Raw genomic sequence first — 14,124 nt, forward strand, 5'->3', positions numbered from 1 at the left:
GCCCGACTGGGGTAGTACCTCGACCTTACAGAAGATCACAGCAAAATAATACTGTTTTCAAACAGTATTGTGTTCCTGTTGGTGAGTAAGGTGACCAGAGCTCCTGGGGGATTGGGGATTGGATCGGCAACGCGCTTGCGATGCTTCTGGCGTTGCAGATGTCTATAAGTTATGGCAATCTCTTACCATCAGGTGAGCCGTACACTTGTTTGCCGACCTAGTGATATATAAAAAAAAAGAATTTAATAAAAAGCGGTTATTTTAATATAACAAACAGACACTCCAATTTTATTTATTTGTATAGATTTTACCGTATTAATTTGCAATATTTAAAAGTTTAATTAATCTGTGGTCCCTAGGGTTTAAGTGAACACTTTGTAAATTGAATGAATGATAGGTTTAATGTCTTTCAGTGGTGATAGTGGACAAAATTTGTACCGCTGGCTTAAAGGGTAAGAGTGGCAAAGAAGCACGCGCAACTCTGTAAGGTGAGCATTGAACAACGACGCCGAATTTTTTTTCTTAGTGGTTGGAAAACACTTCTTACAACATTGCCGAAAATCACGTCACGAAACGTAAAGAAGAAGATTATTCATATCAACATGAAGAGGCGGATAAGTGGATAATGTTTCATAAGTACCTATATCAAAAGAGCCGCAAAATAATAGTTTTCATTTTAGATATTTTTTTTTCAAACAAATAATTGATGTTATGAAAAAACCGTACCGTTGATAGGTTTTATTTAATGAAACATCAAATATTTCAAATTAAATAAAGCTTTACAAACTTTAAATTTCTCTGTAACTTGTAGTGTGTGTGTGTGTGTCTAATTTTTTTCACAGCTATCCAATATGATTCCCTTTTTTATTGTTACAATACATACATAAAATAGAAATCTCACTAAATAATATTTTGGACTAATTTATTTTTTATTTCTACTTTTTAGACAGCTTCCAAATACAGAGCTAGGCTTGACTGTTTTGGTATAAAAATGTTATAAAACTATTATTTTTTAGAGTAGTGGTTACTTTAAATTAATTCATTACATTTTTACTGTCCAACATTGTGAACATATACAAATTAATATTTGTGTTAAACTGTTAATTATAATTTCAGTTCTATTTCAAAACCAAAATCAGACATTATACTTTTATTTTTAACAAGCGACCCGCCCGGCTTCACACGGGTATAAAATATAATTATAGCCTATTCATTCACTGAAAAAATGATTAAAATCGATCCAGTATTTTTGATTTATTCATTACTGCCCGTGGCCTGCACGCATTAACTTTAGAGTAAAAGCCGGCCGGAACCGCCGCAAACGCTACGTACCGTAATTTTGAAATCTGTAATATCTTCAAATATATTCATTTAAATCATATGCTGTAAAGGGCCGTAATAGATCCATATTAAACCAACAATTATTTAAGGTATTTAATTAGATGTGTATTGGTTAAAATTGCTTTGAAAATTAGCCATTATTTGTCGTAAAAAGTAAATGACAAAAAATGTTATTGTGGGATATCCATAAGAGATAGACATATACCATAGCGGAGTTTTCTGTAGACCTTTTCAATGTGTACAATACTTAGTACATTATTTTGATAAATCTCGTACGGTTCAGGCTGCGTTTGCAATGTAAGCGGAAAAAAATGTAATTATTTACGACATTAGAAACCTCACATTAGAAACCTCAAAAATAACAGTATTCATATGATACTCAAGACGATATATCGAGGTATTTGACGACACAAGTGTACCTACTAATTACAAACCAAAAAACTTTTCTAGTAATCGATAATAAAGTCGTAACTATTTAACCTCATATCACTCAACAAGATATCATGATACTTGATGATAGTGCATTTGGCGGCGAGTACTCGAATCCCAAACTGCAAACCATGTAGGTATAGTTATCGGCACGGATATTGAGCGCTGACCTTCAACCTGATCAGAAACGAATTTTGAGTTTCTTTGGTGGAAGAAGTGATGTATAGGGGCGAGGTAAGTAATCATATTGTCGTGCAATGATTGGTCAGTCACATTTCGCGCCAATCCATCAGGGGTGCTACACCATTGGTACTAATACTATTAATAACTTTTGACGAAATTGTTAATAAATAGCCATTGGCTACCATCAATACTAATAGCATTCGTACTTTTATGCATATCGATATTTTACGAGTACTAAAGCCTTAAAATTTTTTTATTTTATTTTTCTACTGAACATAACTATTTCCTTTCATATTCCTATTTTTACTATAATTTCAATATTTTTTATACTTAATAAAATAATTTTCCTCTTATATATTAAATGAAAAAAAAAACATCATATCGTTGTGCATTGTAAATAAATTACAAACTAAAATGTTTACTACTTCTGCATGTGATAACTATACTAGTGACGCTTATAAATGTTTACAAATTCTGATCTCAGTCTTATTTATTGCTCAAGTACTACAGAGTTTACATCACTCATATAAACACAACACATTTTAACACCGTTTCTTAATTTTAATATGTTTAAATTAATTAGAGATAGATATTTTAGAAAGAAGGCAACGAACTGTTTAAAAAGTTTAAAAAATGAAAGGAGGTATTCGTACTCAACTGGAAAAGAGTTGGTGAGTTCTGCTGACATAGTAATAGTTGGTAAGTACGCTTACGACTTTTAACTAAATTATCCCCAAATAAAAAAAAAGAAATTTTAAATCTGTAAATACTGACTACAAATCAGGTCATCTCGTTTTCATTTTCGTCTTCGATATTCATTTTTATGACCAAATTCTGATATAATAATAGATGTCTTACCCCATGTGATAAATGTATGCTTTATTAATTTTTAAAGCTTTGTAAAGTATTAGAGTATTTCTATTTGTAAGTTTATGTAAAGATTTCGTATGATATTATTATAGCATTATGTTTTTAATGTATATAAATAAAATTACGTGGGTATCTCTCGTTTAGATTATAAAAGTTTTACTTCGAATGGATTGAAAAATAGTATCTATTGGAGTTAAAATAAAGTTTATATGTATGATACCTATATATGAGATAACTTTTTTAAACCTCTGAACTAATAAGTGATAATAGATAACGAAGTATCGTCAACAAAAGGTTAAGAATGTACAATTACATGATTTTAAATTTAAAAAAAAAATATATATATCTTGCTCCAGCTAATACATAAGTATGAATTGTTCCTTAAAAACATAATCAAGATTTTGCTATTTCCAGTATAAAATATTCATGACATAGATATTTGTAAGTCATTTTACAAATCATAAGATGTTTACCTTGACAAAATCTGTCTTAAAAAAATTTATGCTCTTGTTTATCTCTTTTACTTTTTTAACGTAGGCCTGTTACTAAGACAACTATATGCCCACAACTATATTACTATACTAACCCACAATGATTAATAAGGTTTTTATTTTGTTATTTTAGGCGGTGGTATTGCTGGGTGTAACACACTTTATCAACTATCCAAAAGAGGTGTGAATGCGGTGCTTTTGGAAAGAAATAAATTGACCAGTGGAACAACATGGCACACCGCGGGTAAGGACGTCGACGATATTTATTACATCTTTGGTACTATGATCGAAACTTTATAGCTCTTTAACGAAAACGTCGTTTTGTATTTTTTTTATATAACTAGATCGGCTTGACAAGCGTACGGCTCACCTAATGGAAAGCGATTACCGTAGCTTATAGACGTCTGTAACACCAAAAGCATCGCAAGCGCGTTGCTGACTGCATCCCAAATTTCCCCTTCAAGCTCTGGTTACCTTACTCATCAACAGGAACACAACACTGCTTGAAAACAGTGTTATTTAGCTGTGATCTTCTGTAAGGTCGAGGTACTACCCTAGTCTATAAGGTCGAGGTACCTATTTATTACTGCTCCATATTTTGAGCAGGAAATTTCCTGCTGAGCCCTACCTCAGTTAGTAGTCAGTCAGTAGTAGATTTTTTTATGTGATACCTACTTATTAGTATCACATATTACTTTGTTTCCATTACTTTTATAATTTTCATTTATGAAAAATAAAAGGTATAAGAGAGGTTAAGAAGTTGTGCAATCTAATCTGCTTCTGGCTTCGTAATAACATATTTTACTATGGATTTATTTTATATGTGCATTATTGTAGGTTTAGTATGGTCACTGAGACCAAGCGATTTAGAAGTGAGGTTGCTACAAGATTCTAGAAACGTATATGGTTCTCTAGAAGAAGAGACTGGCGATTACGCAGGATGGATAAACAATGGAGGCATGTTTATTTCCCGGAGCAAGGTGATTGCCTATTTCATTTTCGTAACACTTTTTTAAAATTAACCTTGGTCATTTTATAAAGTAGAAAATTCGTGACATTTTTGTACATTTCATTTATATCATGGATATAGATGGACTTTTTTATTTATCAATATATCTAGTTATACACATATAAATAAAATTTAAGTATCTGGTTGTGATTTCATTTTGAAATAACTGTGTTGTTATTAAACTGTGTTTTTTGCAAGTTATTTACACGATACTTAAAACACAGCCAAACGATTTTAAGATTTTGTCTATCTCTCTGTCTTTCTATCTGTCCGTGCTGATCTTTGTAACACCTGAACTGATTTTTATCGGACTTTCACTAGAAGATAGAGGAGTTTGTGGAGCAATTTATACGCTACTTTTAAATTCGGAATTCTACAAACCACCCTGCGAAAAACCGTGTTTGCCGCACCCGAATATCTCTCAGATATACGAGTATATGAAATAACCAAACGGTTTCTATTAAATACGACAATTTTTGCGACGAAATTTATATACCTATAGTAATATTATAAAGCTGAAAAGTTTGTTTGTTTGTTCAAGCACGCTTATCTCAGAAACTACTGGTTCGAAATGAAAAATTATTTTTGTATAGGATAGCCCAATTACGGAGGAAGAAAGACTACAGGCTATTTTTTTTCGTTAAATTACGCGGGTGAACCCGAGGGGCACAGCTAGTTGCAATTATTTTCCAAAAAATCTTTTACTTTAACTTTAAACTGAATAATTTGTGTGTAATAATAAATTAGACGCGGCGACAAAGTGCTGCCTTGATATATAGCACAAAATAATAAAAATAATAATTTTGTCTGTCAATGAAAAATCATTTACATAATAAATATACTAAAACTATATTTATTGATTTGAATAATATGTACGGACAAAATCGTGTTTTAAATTTATTAGCTAAGTTTTCATTTTAGGTCCGCACGGAAGAATACCTACGGCTGCATACTTTAGGGAAAGCAATGGGTATTCCCAGCGAAATATTGGATCCTCATGATGCCCAGAAACTGTTTCCACTCTTAGACCCAACTGTCTTTAAAATGGCATTATACTCGCCTCTAGATGGTACGATAGATCCAGCTATGGCTTGCAATGCACTTGTCAAAGCTTCATCTAAGCATGGTGGAAAGGTAAATGGATAAAGGTTTAGATAATAATGTACTTCTTCATTCAAAATGTGGTGTATATGGTATATTCATATTTTCTACAGATATACGAAGATTGTCCCGTTATTGATATTCATTATGCTCACAATTTACTTGGAAACAAGGAAGTGACTGGCGTCCATACTGAAAAAGGTTTTATTAAAACAAAATGCGTGGTCAATTGTGGAGGTAATGATTTTAAATTATCTGTGCAAAACCAATATAAGGAGTATTATCTTGTCATTTATTGTGTGAATTATGTTCAGGTGTTTGGGGTCCACGTATAGCAAGGTTCGCTGGAGTGCCATCATTGCCAATAATACCCTTTAAACATGCTTATGTTGTTTCGGATGCAATACCAGAAATCCGTGGCTGTCCGAACGTTAGAGACCACGATGCTAGTCTTTATTTTAAGATACAAGGCGAAAGTTGTAATATTGGAGGATATGAAAATAATCCTATTATGCTTGATCAAGTCTGTTTATTTTAAAATATCTATAATTTATGAAGTTGATCCTTACCACTAATTTACTAAATTAAATTTTAATGTTTTAGGTTTCTGAACATCAACATTTCCATTTATATGAATTAGATTGGGATGTTTTTAGTGTACATATGAATAGTGCCGCTTCATTGTGCCCAAAGTTAGCTAAAGTTGGTATTAAAAGCACAGTATGTGGACCAGAATCATTTACGCCTGATCACAAACCTCTGCTAGGAGAAGATCCTAATGTGTTTGGTAGGTTTGAACTGGAAAAACATTTATTGTTTAAATTGTTACACGATAATGACAATGTAACTTTACATTATAGGACTCTTCCACAATTGCGGCTATAATTCGGCTGGAATGATGTTTTCTGCCGGTACTGCCATCCAAATAGCGGAATGGATACTTAGCGGAAGGTATATTTAGATAGATATTTCACGCATAATAGCAAAAAAATGTAATGGTTAAAGGACTGACATGATTGTCTAAATATTTAAGTTATTTTAAATCATTTGATAAAATTTATTATGTTATTAAACAAAGTTTCGTCTTATCAAAGGAAATTGTGTCGATTTTAGCGTATAAATAACACTTAAGGTTATCACAATACATTTCTCAGCTGTAAAGTCTGTTTACGCTAAATAACGTTATTATTGTACAATATATAATGTCTATTTCAATCAATTCGATAAATATATAGAAAATAAAAAAGTAAAAGGAAAACTTTCGCTTACATATTCGTCGAGATTAATATTATTTAAACTAGGTTTTGCCCGCGTCTTCACTCGCGCAGGAAACCTACATATGGAAGTACCTAAGGGTTAAGACTATTTTTAATTACCGTTATAATGATGTCTTTGAAGTTTGAAAACTTATAATAACTTATTTTTTTATTGAAGTACACCTATGAAGGTTCGAATTGAATAGTCACTCCATAGTGGTGAAACGGGAGTTCAGAGTTTGTATTGGAAAACAATTTTAATGTCATGTCCGCCGTCTTAGACTTCGAAATAGCTGCCATTTTCGTAATCAACGTCCCAAAAACCATAAATAACGACACCCATGTGGATTATTAGTTTTATTTACCCCATTTCATCCCCTAAGGGGTTGATTTTCTGAAAATCACGAAACACGTATTTGTTTATTTATTTTAGGGAGTACTCCTACGAAGTTTCGAATCGAAATGTCTATTTAATATTGTTTCACCATACAAATTTTGAACCGCCATTTTACCCCTTTAGAATTTCGAAATATCATTCCTTATTCCTTGTATACATAATAAAGGGAAACTCTGTGCAAAATTTCAGCTTTTTAGGTCCAAGGTTTTGGGCTGGGCGTTGATGAGTGAGTCAGGACTTGTCTTTTTATATATAAACGATATATCCACGAAATGACCTTTATTCTCAATACATAATTTTCTGATAACTGAAAAATTTTTGGTTAAATTTTATAAGGGTATTCTTACAAGTATAACAACGTAGGTAGATAAAAAAAATAGTCAAGTAAATACGCGTTATCACCACAAACTACAAGACAAGCATCAGTATTTTATTAAAACAAGAATTATAATATATTACTTTACGTTTCAGGCCACATTACAACATGTTTTCGTTTGATATAAATCGTTTTTCGAATTCGCAATTATCTCGTCCTCATTGGGTGCGAGAGAGCAGCCACGAATCTTACGTTCGCAACTATAGCATCGTGTTCCCTAATGACGAACCGCTTGCGGGTAGAGACGCGAGCCACGATGCTCTGCATCAAGAGTTGATAGATGATGGCGCGGTGATGCAAGCGAGAGCTGGTTGGGAACGACCTGGTTTCTTTATACCTGGTGAAAAGGTACATTTGATATGTAGTCGATTTATTCATCTGATTTTCAAATTTTCTTTCCAGTTATCTTTACTACTTGCGTTAACTTTCGCTGTTGGTCAGGATAGTTAAAGTTAGAAATTACCGTTTAACGTTTTTTTATTGATAGGCATTGTAAGTATTCCTCCTGACAATATTTACTGCTAACTCGTATGACCCGTTTTATGTAGCAATTACGTCAAATAGATCTTATCGTATTTTTATCCTGACCAACAACTTTTCGGATGATTGCGACATAAATACATATAGATATTTTTTGGATATTAGATTAGAGTTCAACCATACGACTGGGGTGGTGTCAATGATTATCCCAGGAATTTAGATCAGCGGTACGAAGAACTTCTGAAAGGAGAATATAGTTTTGGATTTTCGAAGCATCATGATATAGTAAGTAAAAGTAAATATTTTTGTATGTTTTAGCTGTTTAAGAATTTATCACTATTTAACACCAAATTTACTGTCCATCTCCTACTGTTAGGTATCTTGTATTTTCAGATGTTAAGATTTTTGCAATAGCATAGGTGGTAATGCTATAGCAATGGTATAGCTTCTACTTAATGTTTTTTTTTTCATTTAAAACGATTTTGTTTTTCATTATAGATTGGCGCTGAGGCTCTAGCTTGTAGAAACGCAGCTGCACTTTTTAACATTTCTTACTATGGCAAGTTTTACTTGACGGGTCCCGATGCTCAAAGAACTGCGGAACTTGCCTTCACTGCAGATTTATCAAAAAAAGCCGATAGGTAATATTGTCAAATATAAGTTTAAGCTAGTTAAAATTTTCTTATCAAATCTACTCCATTGTATTAATGCATCTACTAAGTGCGCGGTACTTTTTATTTATATGGGGAAATGTTATTTAGGCACTAGCTCCGCAACCCGATAGTGACGGGAGTGTGGAGCTCCCAACCTACTGCCAGACTATCCACCAAAACCACCATCTGTTTTCCGGTGGCACCTTAGTGGAGGCGCCATGGGATCGCTTTCGCATTCTAACACGACGCCCCCGGTGTTAACTTTTCGGCCCTGTCGGAAGGGACGCGCAATCGGTCCAAGTCAATGCCACCGCCGTCTGCAGGAGAGAGACGAGGAGCATCCCACCGTCTGAGGTCACGCAACAACGAGCTCAAGCCTATCCTCGGTAGTTGGGTCGCACCGACCACCCGAGTAAAGCTCCAGGGAGACCAGCGCAGCCCAGCCGCCACGTGCTTTCACGTCACAGGGCGAGCGAGCAAATCTAGTGTCCATTCTGATAAAACCAGAGGAATACCCGGAGCACACCCTCGCATCCCCCGGACCCCACAAACCGATCCATCCATGCCGAAAGACGAGCCCGCCAGACCCTGCGCTCGGCAGTTCAGTATCGGCTCAGAGGCCTTTGAAGCGCGACCCCATTGCCCCGGTACTCCAACGCGCATTTGCGATTCCCCCCATGGCGCGATCCAAAGGCCCCGGCACCCCATGCGAATTCGCGCCTCCCTCGGGCGCGACCCAGCGGCTCCGACACTACATTACGCTTTTGCGCCCTCTTCTGCTGGTTTTACCACCGCAAGCAGGTGGCATTCCTCCATCCGCCACCTGGAGACGCGTCCAGTAGGAGATCCAGGAACTCTCTTGGGCGTGGTACTTTCTCGACCAACTTAGCCAAATATGAACTTTACCTACAGCTGTGCTATACCAAAATCATAATATATAATATTTGCATAAGTTTTTCTTCTTTTCGATAATTACATAACTAACGTGTGTCACGTTTACCTGTTTTACTTATTATTTCAGACTAGTTTATACATTACTTCTAAATGAGAAAGGTGGAGTGGAAGCAGATTTAACTGTTAGTATTCTCGATGGAGGCAGCGGCCAATTACATGAGCCGATTTTCAAAGTGAGTTTTTATCGACGTTAATTAATTTACAGTTCATTTTTTAATTTATGTAGATTAATAAAATCTGGAATTAAATATTCTTCTCAATGTTATATCTTCATTTATAGAAGTAGGAAAATCTGGAAATATAAATGTTTAATCTTGAAAACTTACAAGCTTTGGAAAAGATATGTTTCGCTGATCAACAGCTCACCCTATTCATTTCGACTATTTAGTAAATTTCATAACTATTATATTGAGTTAGACTGAGTAAACTTCATTTTAATGAATTTTAATCCCGGAGAATTTTATTCTATTAAATAAAACTCTAAGTGTCAAAGAGACGGATGAGAGAGTAGTATAATACCATTTTAAAAAAATTAAATTCACATTTAAAGACTTGAGGAACAGTTTTGGATGAGTAATGTTATATAAGTTTCAATACCTGCACAGGGTCGTGGATACTATGTCGTCACGAGTGGTTTCAGCGCGGCTCACACCGCAGCTATTCTTCGCAAAATCATTCATAAACACAAACTCCGGGCCAATTTGACGGATGTCAGCAAGCAACTTTGTATTTTAGGAATCCAAGGACCCGATAGGTAAAATTAATCTTTAAAAAAATAAGCAAATATTGATCATACGATAATGGTAAATCATCATGGATAATGAATGATCCAGTTACAAAAGTTATCCTTTAAGCCTTGACATCAAAAATGTAAATGTCTCCTGAAAACATTTCTCTGTTCCTTGACTAAGAATTGTAAAAGTGGGCAAATAGATTACCAGTTATTTATTTCAATGATTGCCGCCACTATTGTGTTTTAGGTTCATAAAAAACGTAGAAAACAATAGGTACGGTCTTGCAAACTCGAGGTAATTATTATAATAATAACCATTTCAAAATTATATTGTTTACAGTCAACGCATTTTACAAAGATATACGAACGCTGGTTTATCTAACGACGCATTCCCACTACATACGCATAGAAGCATTACCGTTTCGAATGCGCCTGCTGATAATAAATCCTATACTTGCCGAGCGCTACGTGTCTCGTGGGCCGGTGAACTGGGCTGGGAACTGCACGTACCATCCTCCCATGCAGTACAAGTCTATAAAGCCTTGAGGAAGGCGAATGGCTTAAAGAATGCTGGATGGAGGGCTTTAACGGCACTTAGTGCGGAAAAAGGTGATTTTTAGGTCTTCCAAAAAAATTTCCACGTCCCTTTTTATTAATAATTGTGTTTGCTCGCAAACGAAAAAAAAACCGACTTCAATTACATCGACGAGTAATACAACGTAGATCGACGAAAAAATAGTCAAGTAACTACGCGTTATCAAAGATTACTCAAAAAGTAGTTATCAGATCTCAATAAGATTTATATGTGACCACATGACATACATCAGCTTTCGATAAAATTAAAAATTATTAAAATCGGTACACCCACTAAAAAGTTATTACGGATTTTCGAGAGTTTCCCTCGATTTCTCTGGGATCCCATCATCAGATCCTGGTTTCCTTATCACGGTACCAAACTAGGAATATCCCCTTTCCAACAAAAAAAAGAATTATCGAAATCGGTAAATCCAGTAGAAAGTTATGCGTTATAATACAACGTAGGTCGACGAAAAAAGCGTCAAGTAAAAACGCATTATTAGATATAACTCGAAAAGTAGTTGTTAGATCTCAAATAAATTTAAATGGGACCAATTGGCACACACCACCTTTCGATTAAAACAAAATTTGTCGAAATCGGTCTACCCGGTCAAAAGTTCTGATGTAACATACATAAAAAAAAAAAAAAAAAAAAAAAGTACAGTCGAATTGAGAACCTCCTCCTTTTTTGGAAGTCGGTTAAAAAGAACACTTATGGGTATAACAGCATTACTTTAATGAGGATAATAGACATTTGATATTAAGTTTTGTTTAATCCTCGTATTTACTTTATTAATACAGGTTATCATTTATGGAATGTCGATTTGAGAACTGATGATAATCCCATAGAAGCAAATTTGGGTTTCGCTTGTCGTAAAGACGGAGAGTACATTGGCAATGAGTACGTTACTAAAGCTAGAAAGACCGGTGTCACCAAAAAATACGCTTTCCTCACACTGGATGATAAGGTAAGTAATATCTTTGAAATATTAAAATTGTAAACAAAATTGCATATTGGTAAAACTTTTAAGGTTAGGTCTAATTATATTTCAAAGGTGGCTGCGATGATCGATATATTAAAATAATGTCTCTTTTGTCCTTTTGGTATTGAAATTAACGGGCTACTCACAGTAGAGAATCGTGGCAGTTTAAGCGCCTGCCCTCCAATTGTATAGGAAAGGACATTTCGGGCCAGCAGTAGGATAATTATAGGCAGTTTTAGTTTAGTTCGTTAAATATGATGACGACCGCTCTGGTGCGTGTGCTGTGTCGGCGGCACCTAAACACCGACGGTCGCGGGTTCGATTTCCACTCGGAGTGGATATTTATGTTTATACAAGTATTTATTTCCGGTCTGGTTGTTAGTCCATGTGGGTTTCCCCACCGTGCCTCAGAGAGCACGTTAAGCTGTCGGTCCCGGTTGTTATCATGTACGTACCTGATAGCGATCGTTAGGGAATATATCCGCCACCCCGCATTGAAGTAGCGTGGTGGATTAAGCTCTGATCCTACTCCTACATGGGGAAAGGGGCCTAGCCAAGCAGTGGGATATTACAGGATGAAGCGAGCGAGCATATTGAAAAGTAATTAGTAGTTTTTATTGATAACAATTAAACATAATTTCAGGTTGCAATATTCGGTCAAGAAGCTATATATAGAAACGGTGAACCAGTGGGTTATGTAAGACGGGGAGATTATGGATTCTACTTAAACAAGTCTATTGGAATAGGTTACATAACAAACAAGGGTGCGGAAGTCACCAAAGACTATCTTAACGAGGGCAATTACGAAATTGAAGTCATGGGCAAGAAGTATAAGGCAAAACTTCATTTAAAATCGCCTTTCGATCCGAATGGTCAAAGGCTACTCGGTAATTATGGAAATCTTGGTATGGACGAAAACACCTACGAACCACACGCTGGACAAAACGAAAGAGCAGGCGGCAGTGAATAGATATTGATCTCAATTTAAATTATAATCAATTGTTTTTTTTACTTTATTTTATCAAAATATCAAACTTCGGTCATTTCTTCTGTAAATCTTATGTGTATTTAGGAAGCTTCTTTCTTATTTCGATTTTATAATTTTGAGTGTCTTTTCCCTTTTGATATCAACTATGGTGAGTAAAGTGGTCAGAGCTCCTGGGGAGGGTCAGGGGTAGAATCAGGAACGCGCATATGATGCTTCTGTTACTGAAGCCTTTTTAATTTCAACACTGGTAATAACGTGATTGTATCGACCTTGTGTATTGAAAACAATATATTTAGCCATTTTTATTATTTCAGTTTGAAAAAAAACTGAAACTTGAAAAAAAATGTATTAGGTAAACCTATAATAATATTATATCGTTCCTTGTGTATTAAAAACAACATATTTTTTCATATATTTTTTTATACGAGTCCATTGTAATAGCTGACACAATTTGATACTTGTTAAAATAAATCTAATTTTTACTAAACCGATACTTTGCAATCTAAATACACTGCAATCTATTTAGTTCAAATCAATTCAAAACTTTGAACTCAAAGTTCATAGGTTTCGGTTTGTATTTGCTTTCTACTTTTTACCTAAGCATGCCAAAATATGTAATGGTCTAATAGAATTAATTTAGTGTTATGGTAAAAAGAGTATATCGCTAAACCTATTAAAAATGCCTTGTTCCTTATGTAATTACAACTTAGCCACATAATAATGGGTTGTCTGGTAGAAATGCCTAATTAGCCATAAGTCCGCCCATTGTATTTCACTGTCTGTAACTATCTTTATGTTTGGTTTGTAATATATTTGTGGTGTACAATAAAGTATAAAATAAATAAATAAATAATACTTAAGTATTTGACGAATGTATGTATAATTTTATGTTAATTGAGTCGTCTAGTATCAAAATCCGCCAGATCCATTTGTTAGAAAAACTCAATATGCACTATTATAAAGTTTATTAATTAAGACATCAGTACTTAACGCCACTAAGTAGTATCGAGACCGCCTTTTACGTCTGATCCGTAGTCAGTATATATTCTCTCTGCTTTTTATCTACCACCGCCAAAGCTAAAATAAAATAATTCCCCGTCAACGTCCATTCCCCTCTTAAGTGTCAACTGTGTTGCCATGACAAACGAGCTATCAAAGGCCTGGCAATTAAACGATTTTACTGATATTAAAATGATAGTGTTGCTAAACCTTAAAATAAATGTTTTGATAATTGATCCATATTTTTAATACTCTAACATTCGGCTAATCCTGACGTCAAACGCGGCCTCGCGTTTACAACACAA

At 34.7% G+C, this 14,124-nt stretch overlaps 1 protein-coding gene across 1 annotated transcript; it reads left to right on the forward strand.

Annotated features, from left to right (window-relative positions):
* The first annotated feature begins 2,442 nt into the window (after nt 1–2,442).
* Nucleotides 2,443–12,888, forward strand: LOC123660816 (sarcosine dehydrogenase, mitochondrial). The gene is made up of 16 exons (XM_045595851.1): nt 2,443–2,652; nt 3,448–3,558; nt 4,152–4,294; nt 5,245–5,457; nt 5,538–5,661; nt 5,739–5,947; nt 6,028–6,211; nt 6,285–6,375; nt 7,549–7,801; nt 8,099–8,218; nt 8,432–8,574; nt 9,608–9,713; nt 10,146–10,294; nt 10,614–10,882; nt 11,651–11,817; nt 12,476–12,888. The coding sequence occupies exons 1-16, from the start codon at nt 2,520–2,522 to the stop codon at nt 12,800–12,802; spliced, it is 2,742 nt and encodes a 913-aa protein (XP_045451807.1). The 5' UTR covers nt 2,443–2,519; the 3' UTR covers nt 12,803–12,888.
* Nucleotides 12,889–14,124: the final 1,236 nt, after the last annotated feature.

This window comes from Melitaea cinxia, chromosome 2 (genome assembly GCF_905220565.1).
Source record: "Melitaea cinxia chromosome 2, ilMelCinx1.1, whole genome shotgun sequence".
NCBI lineage: Eukaryota > Metazoa > Arthropoda > Insecta > Lepidoptera > Nymphalidae > Melitaea > Melitaea cinxia.

What these genes read in the sequence shown, in the direction of transcription:
- LOC123660816 (XM_045595851.1), top strand. Translation starts at nt 2,520, where the DNA reads ATGTTTAAATTAATTAGAGATAGATATTTTAGAAAGAAGGCAACGAAC. An exon ending in CATCTAAGCATGGTGGAAAG is followed by an intron (nt 5,458 to 5,537) that starts GTAAATGGATAA and finishes TATTTTCTACAG; the next exon opens with ATATACGAAGATTGTCCCGT. An exon ending in TACATGAGCCGATTTTCAAA is followed by an intron (nt 9,714 to 10,145) that starts GTGAGTTTTTAT and finishes ATACCTGCACAG; the next exon opens with GGTCGTGGATACTATGTCGT.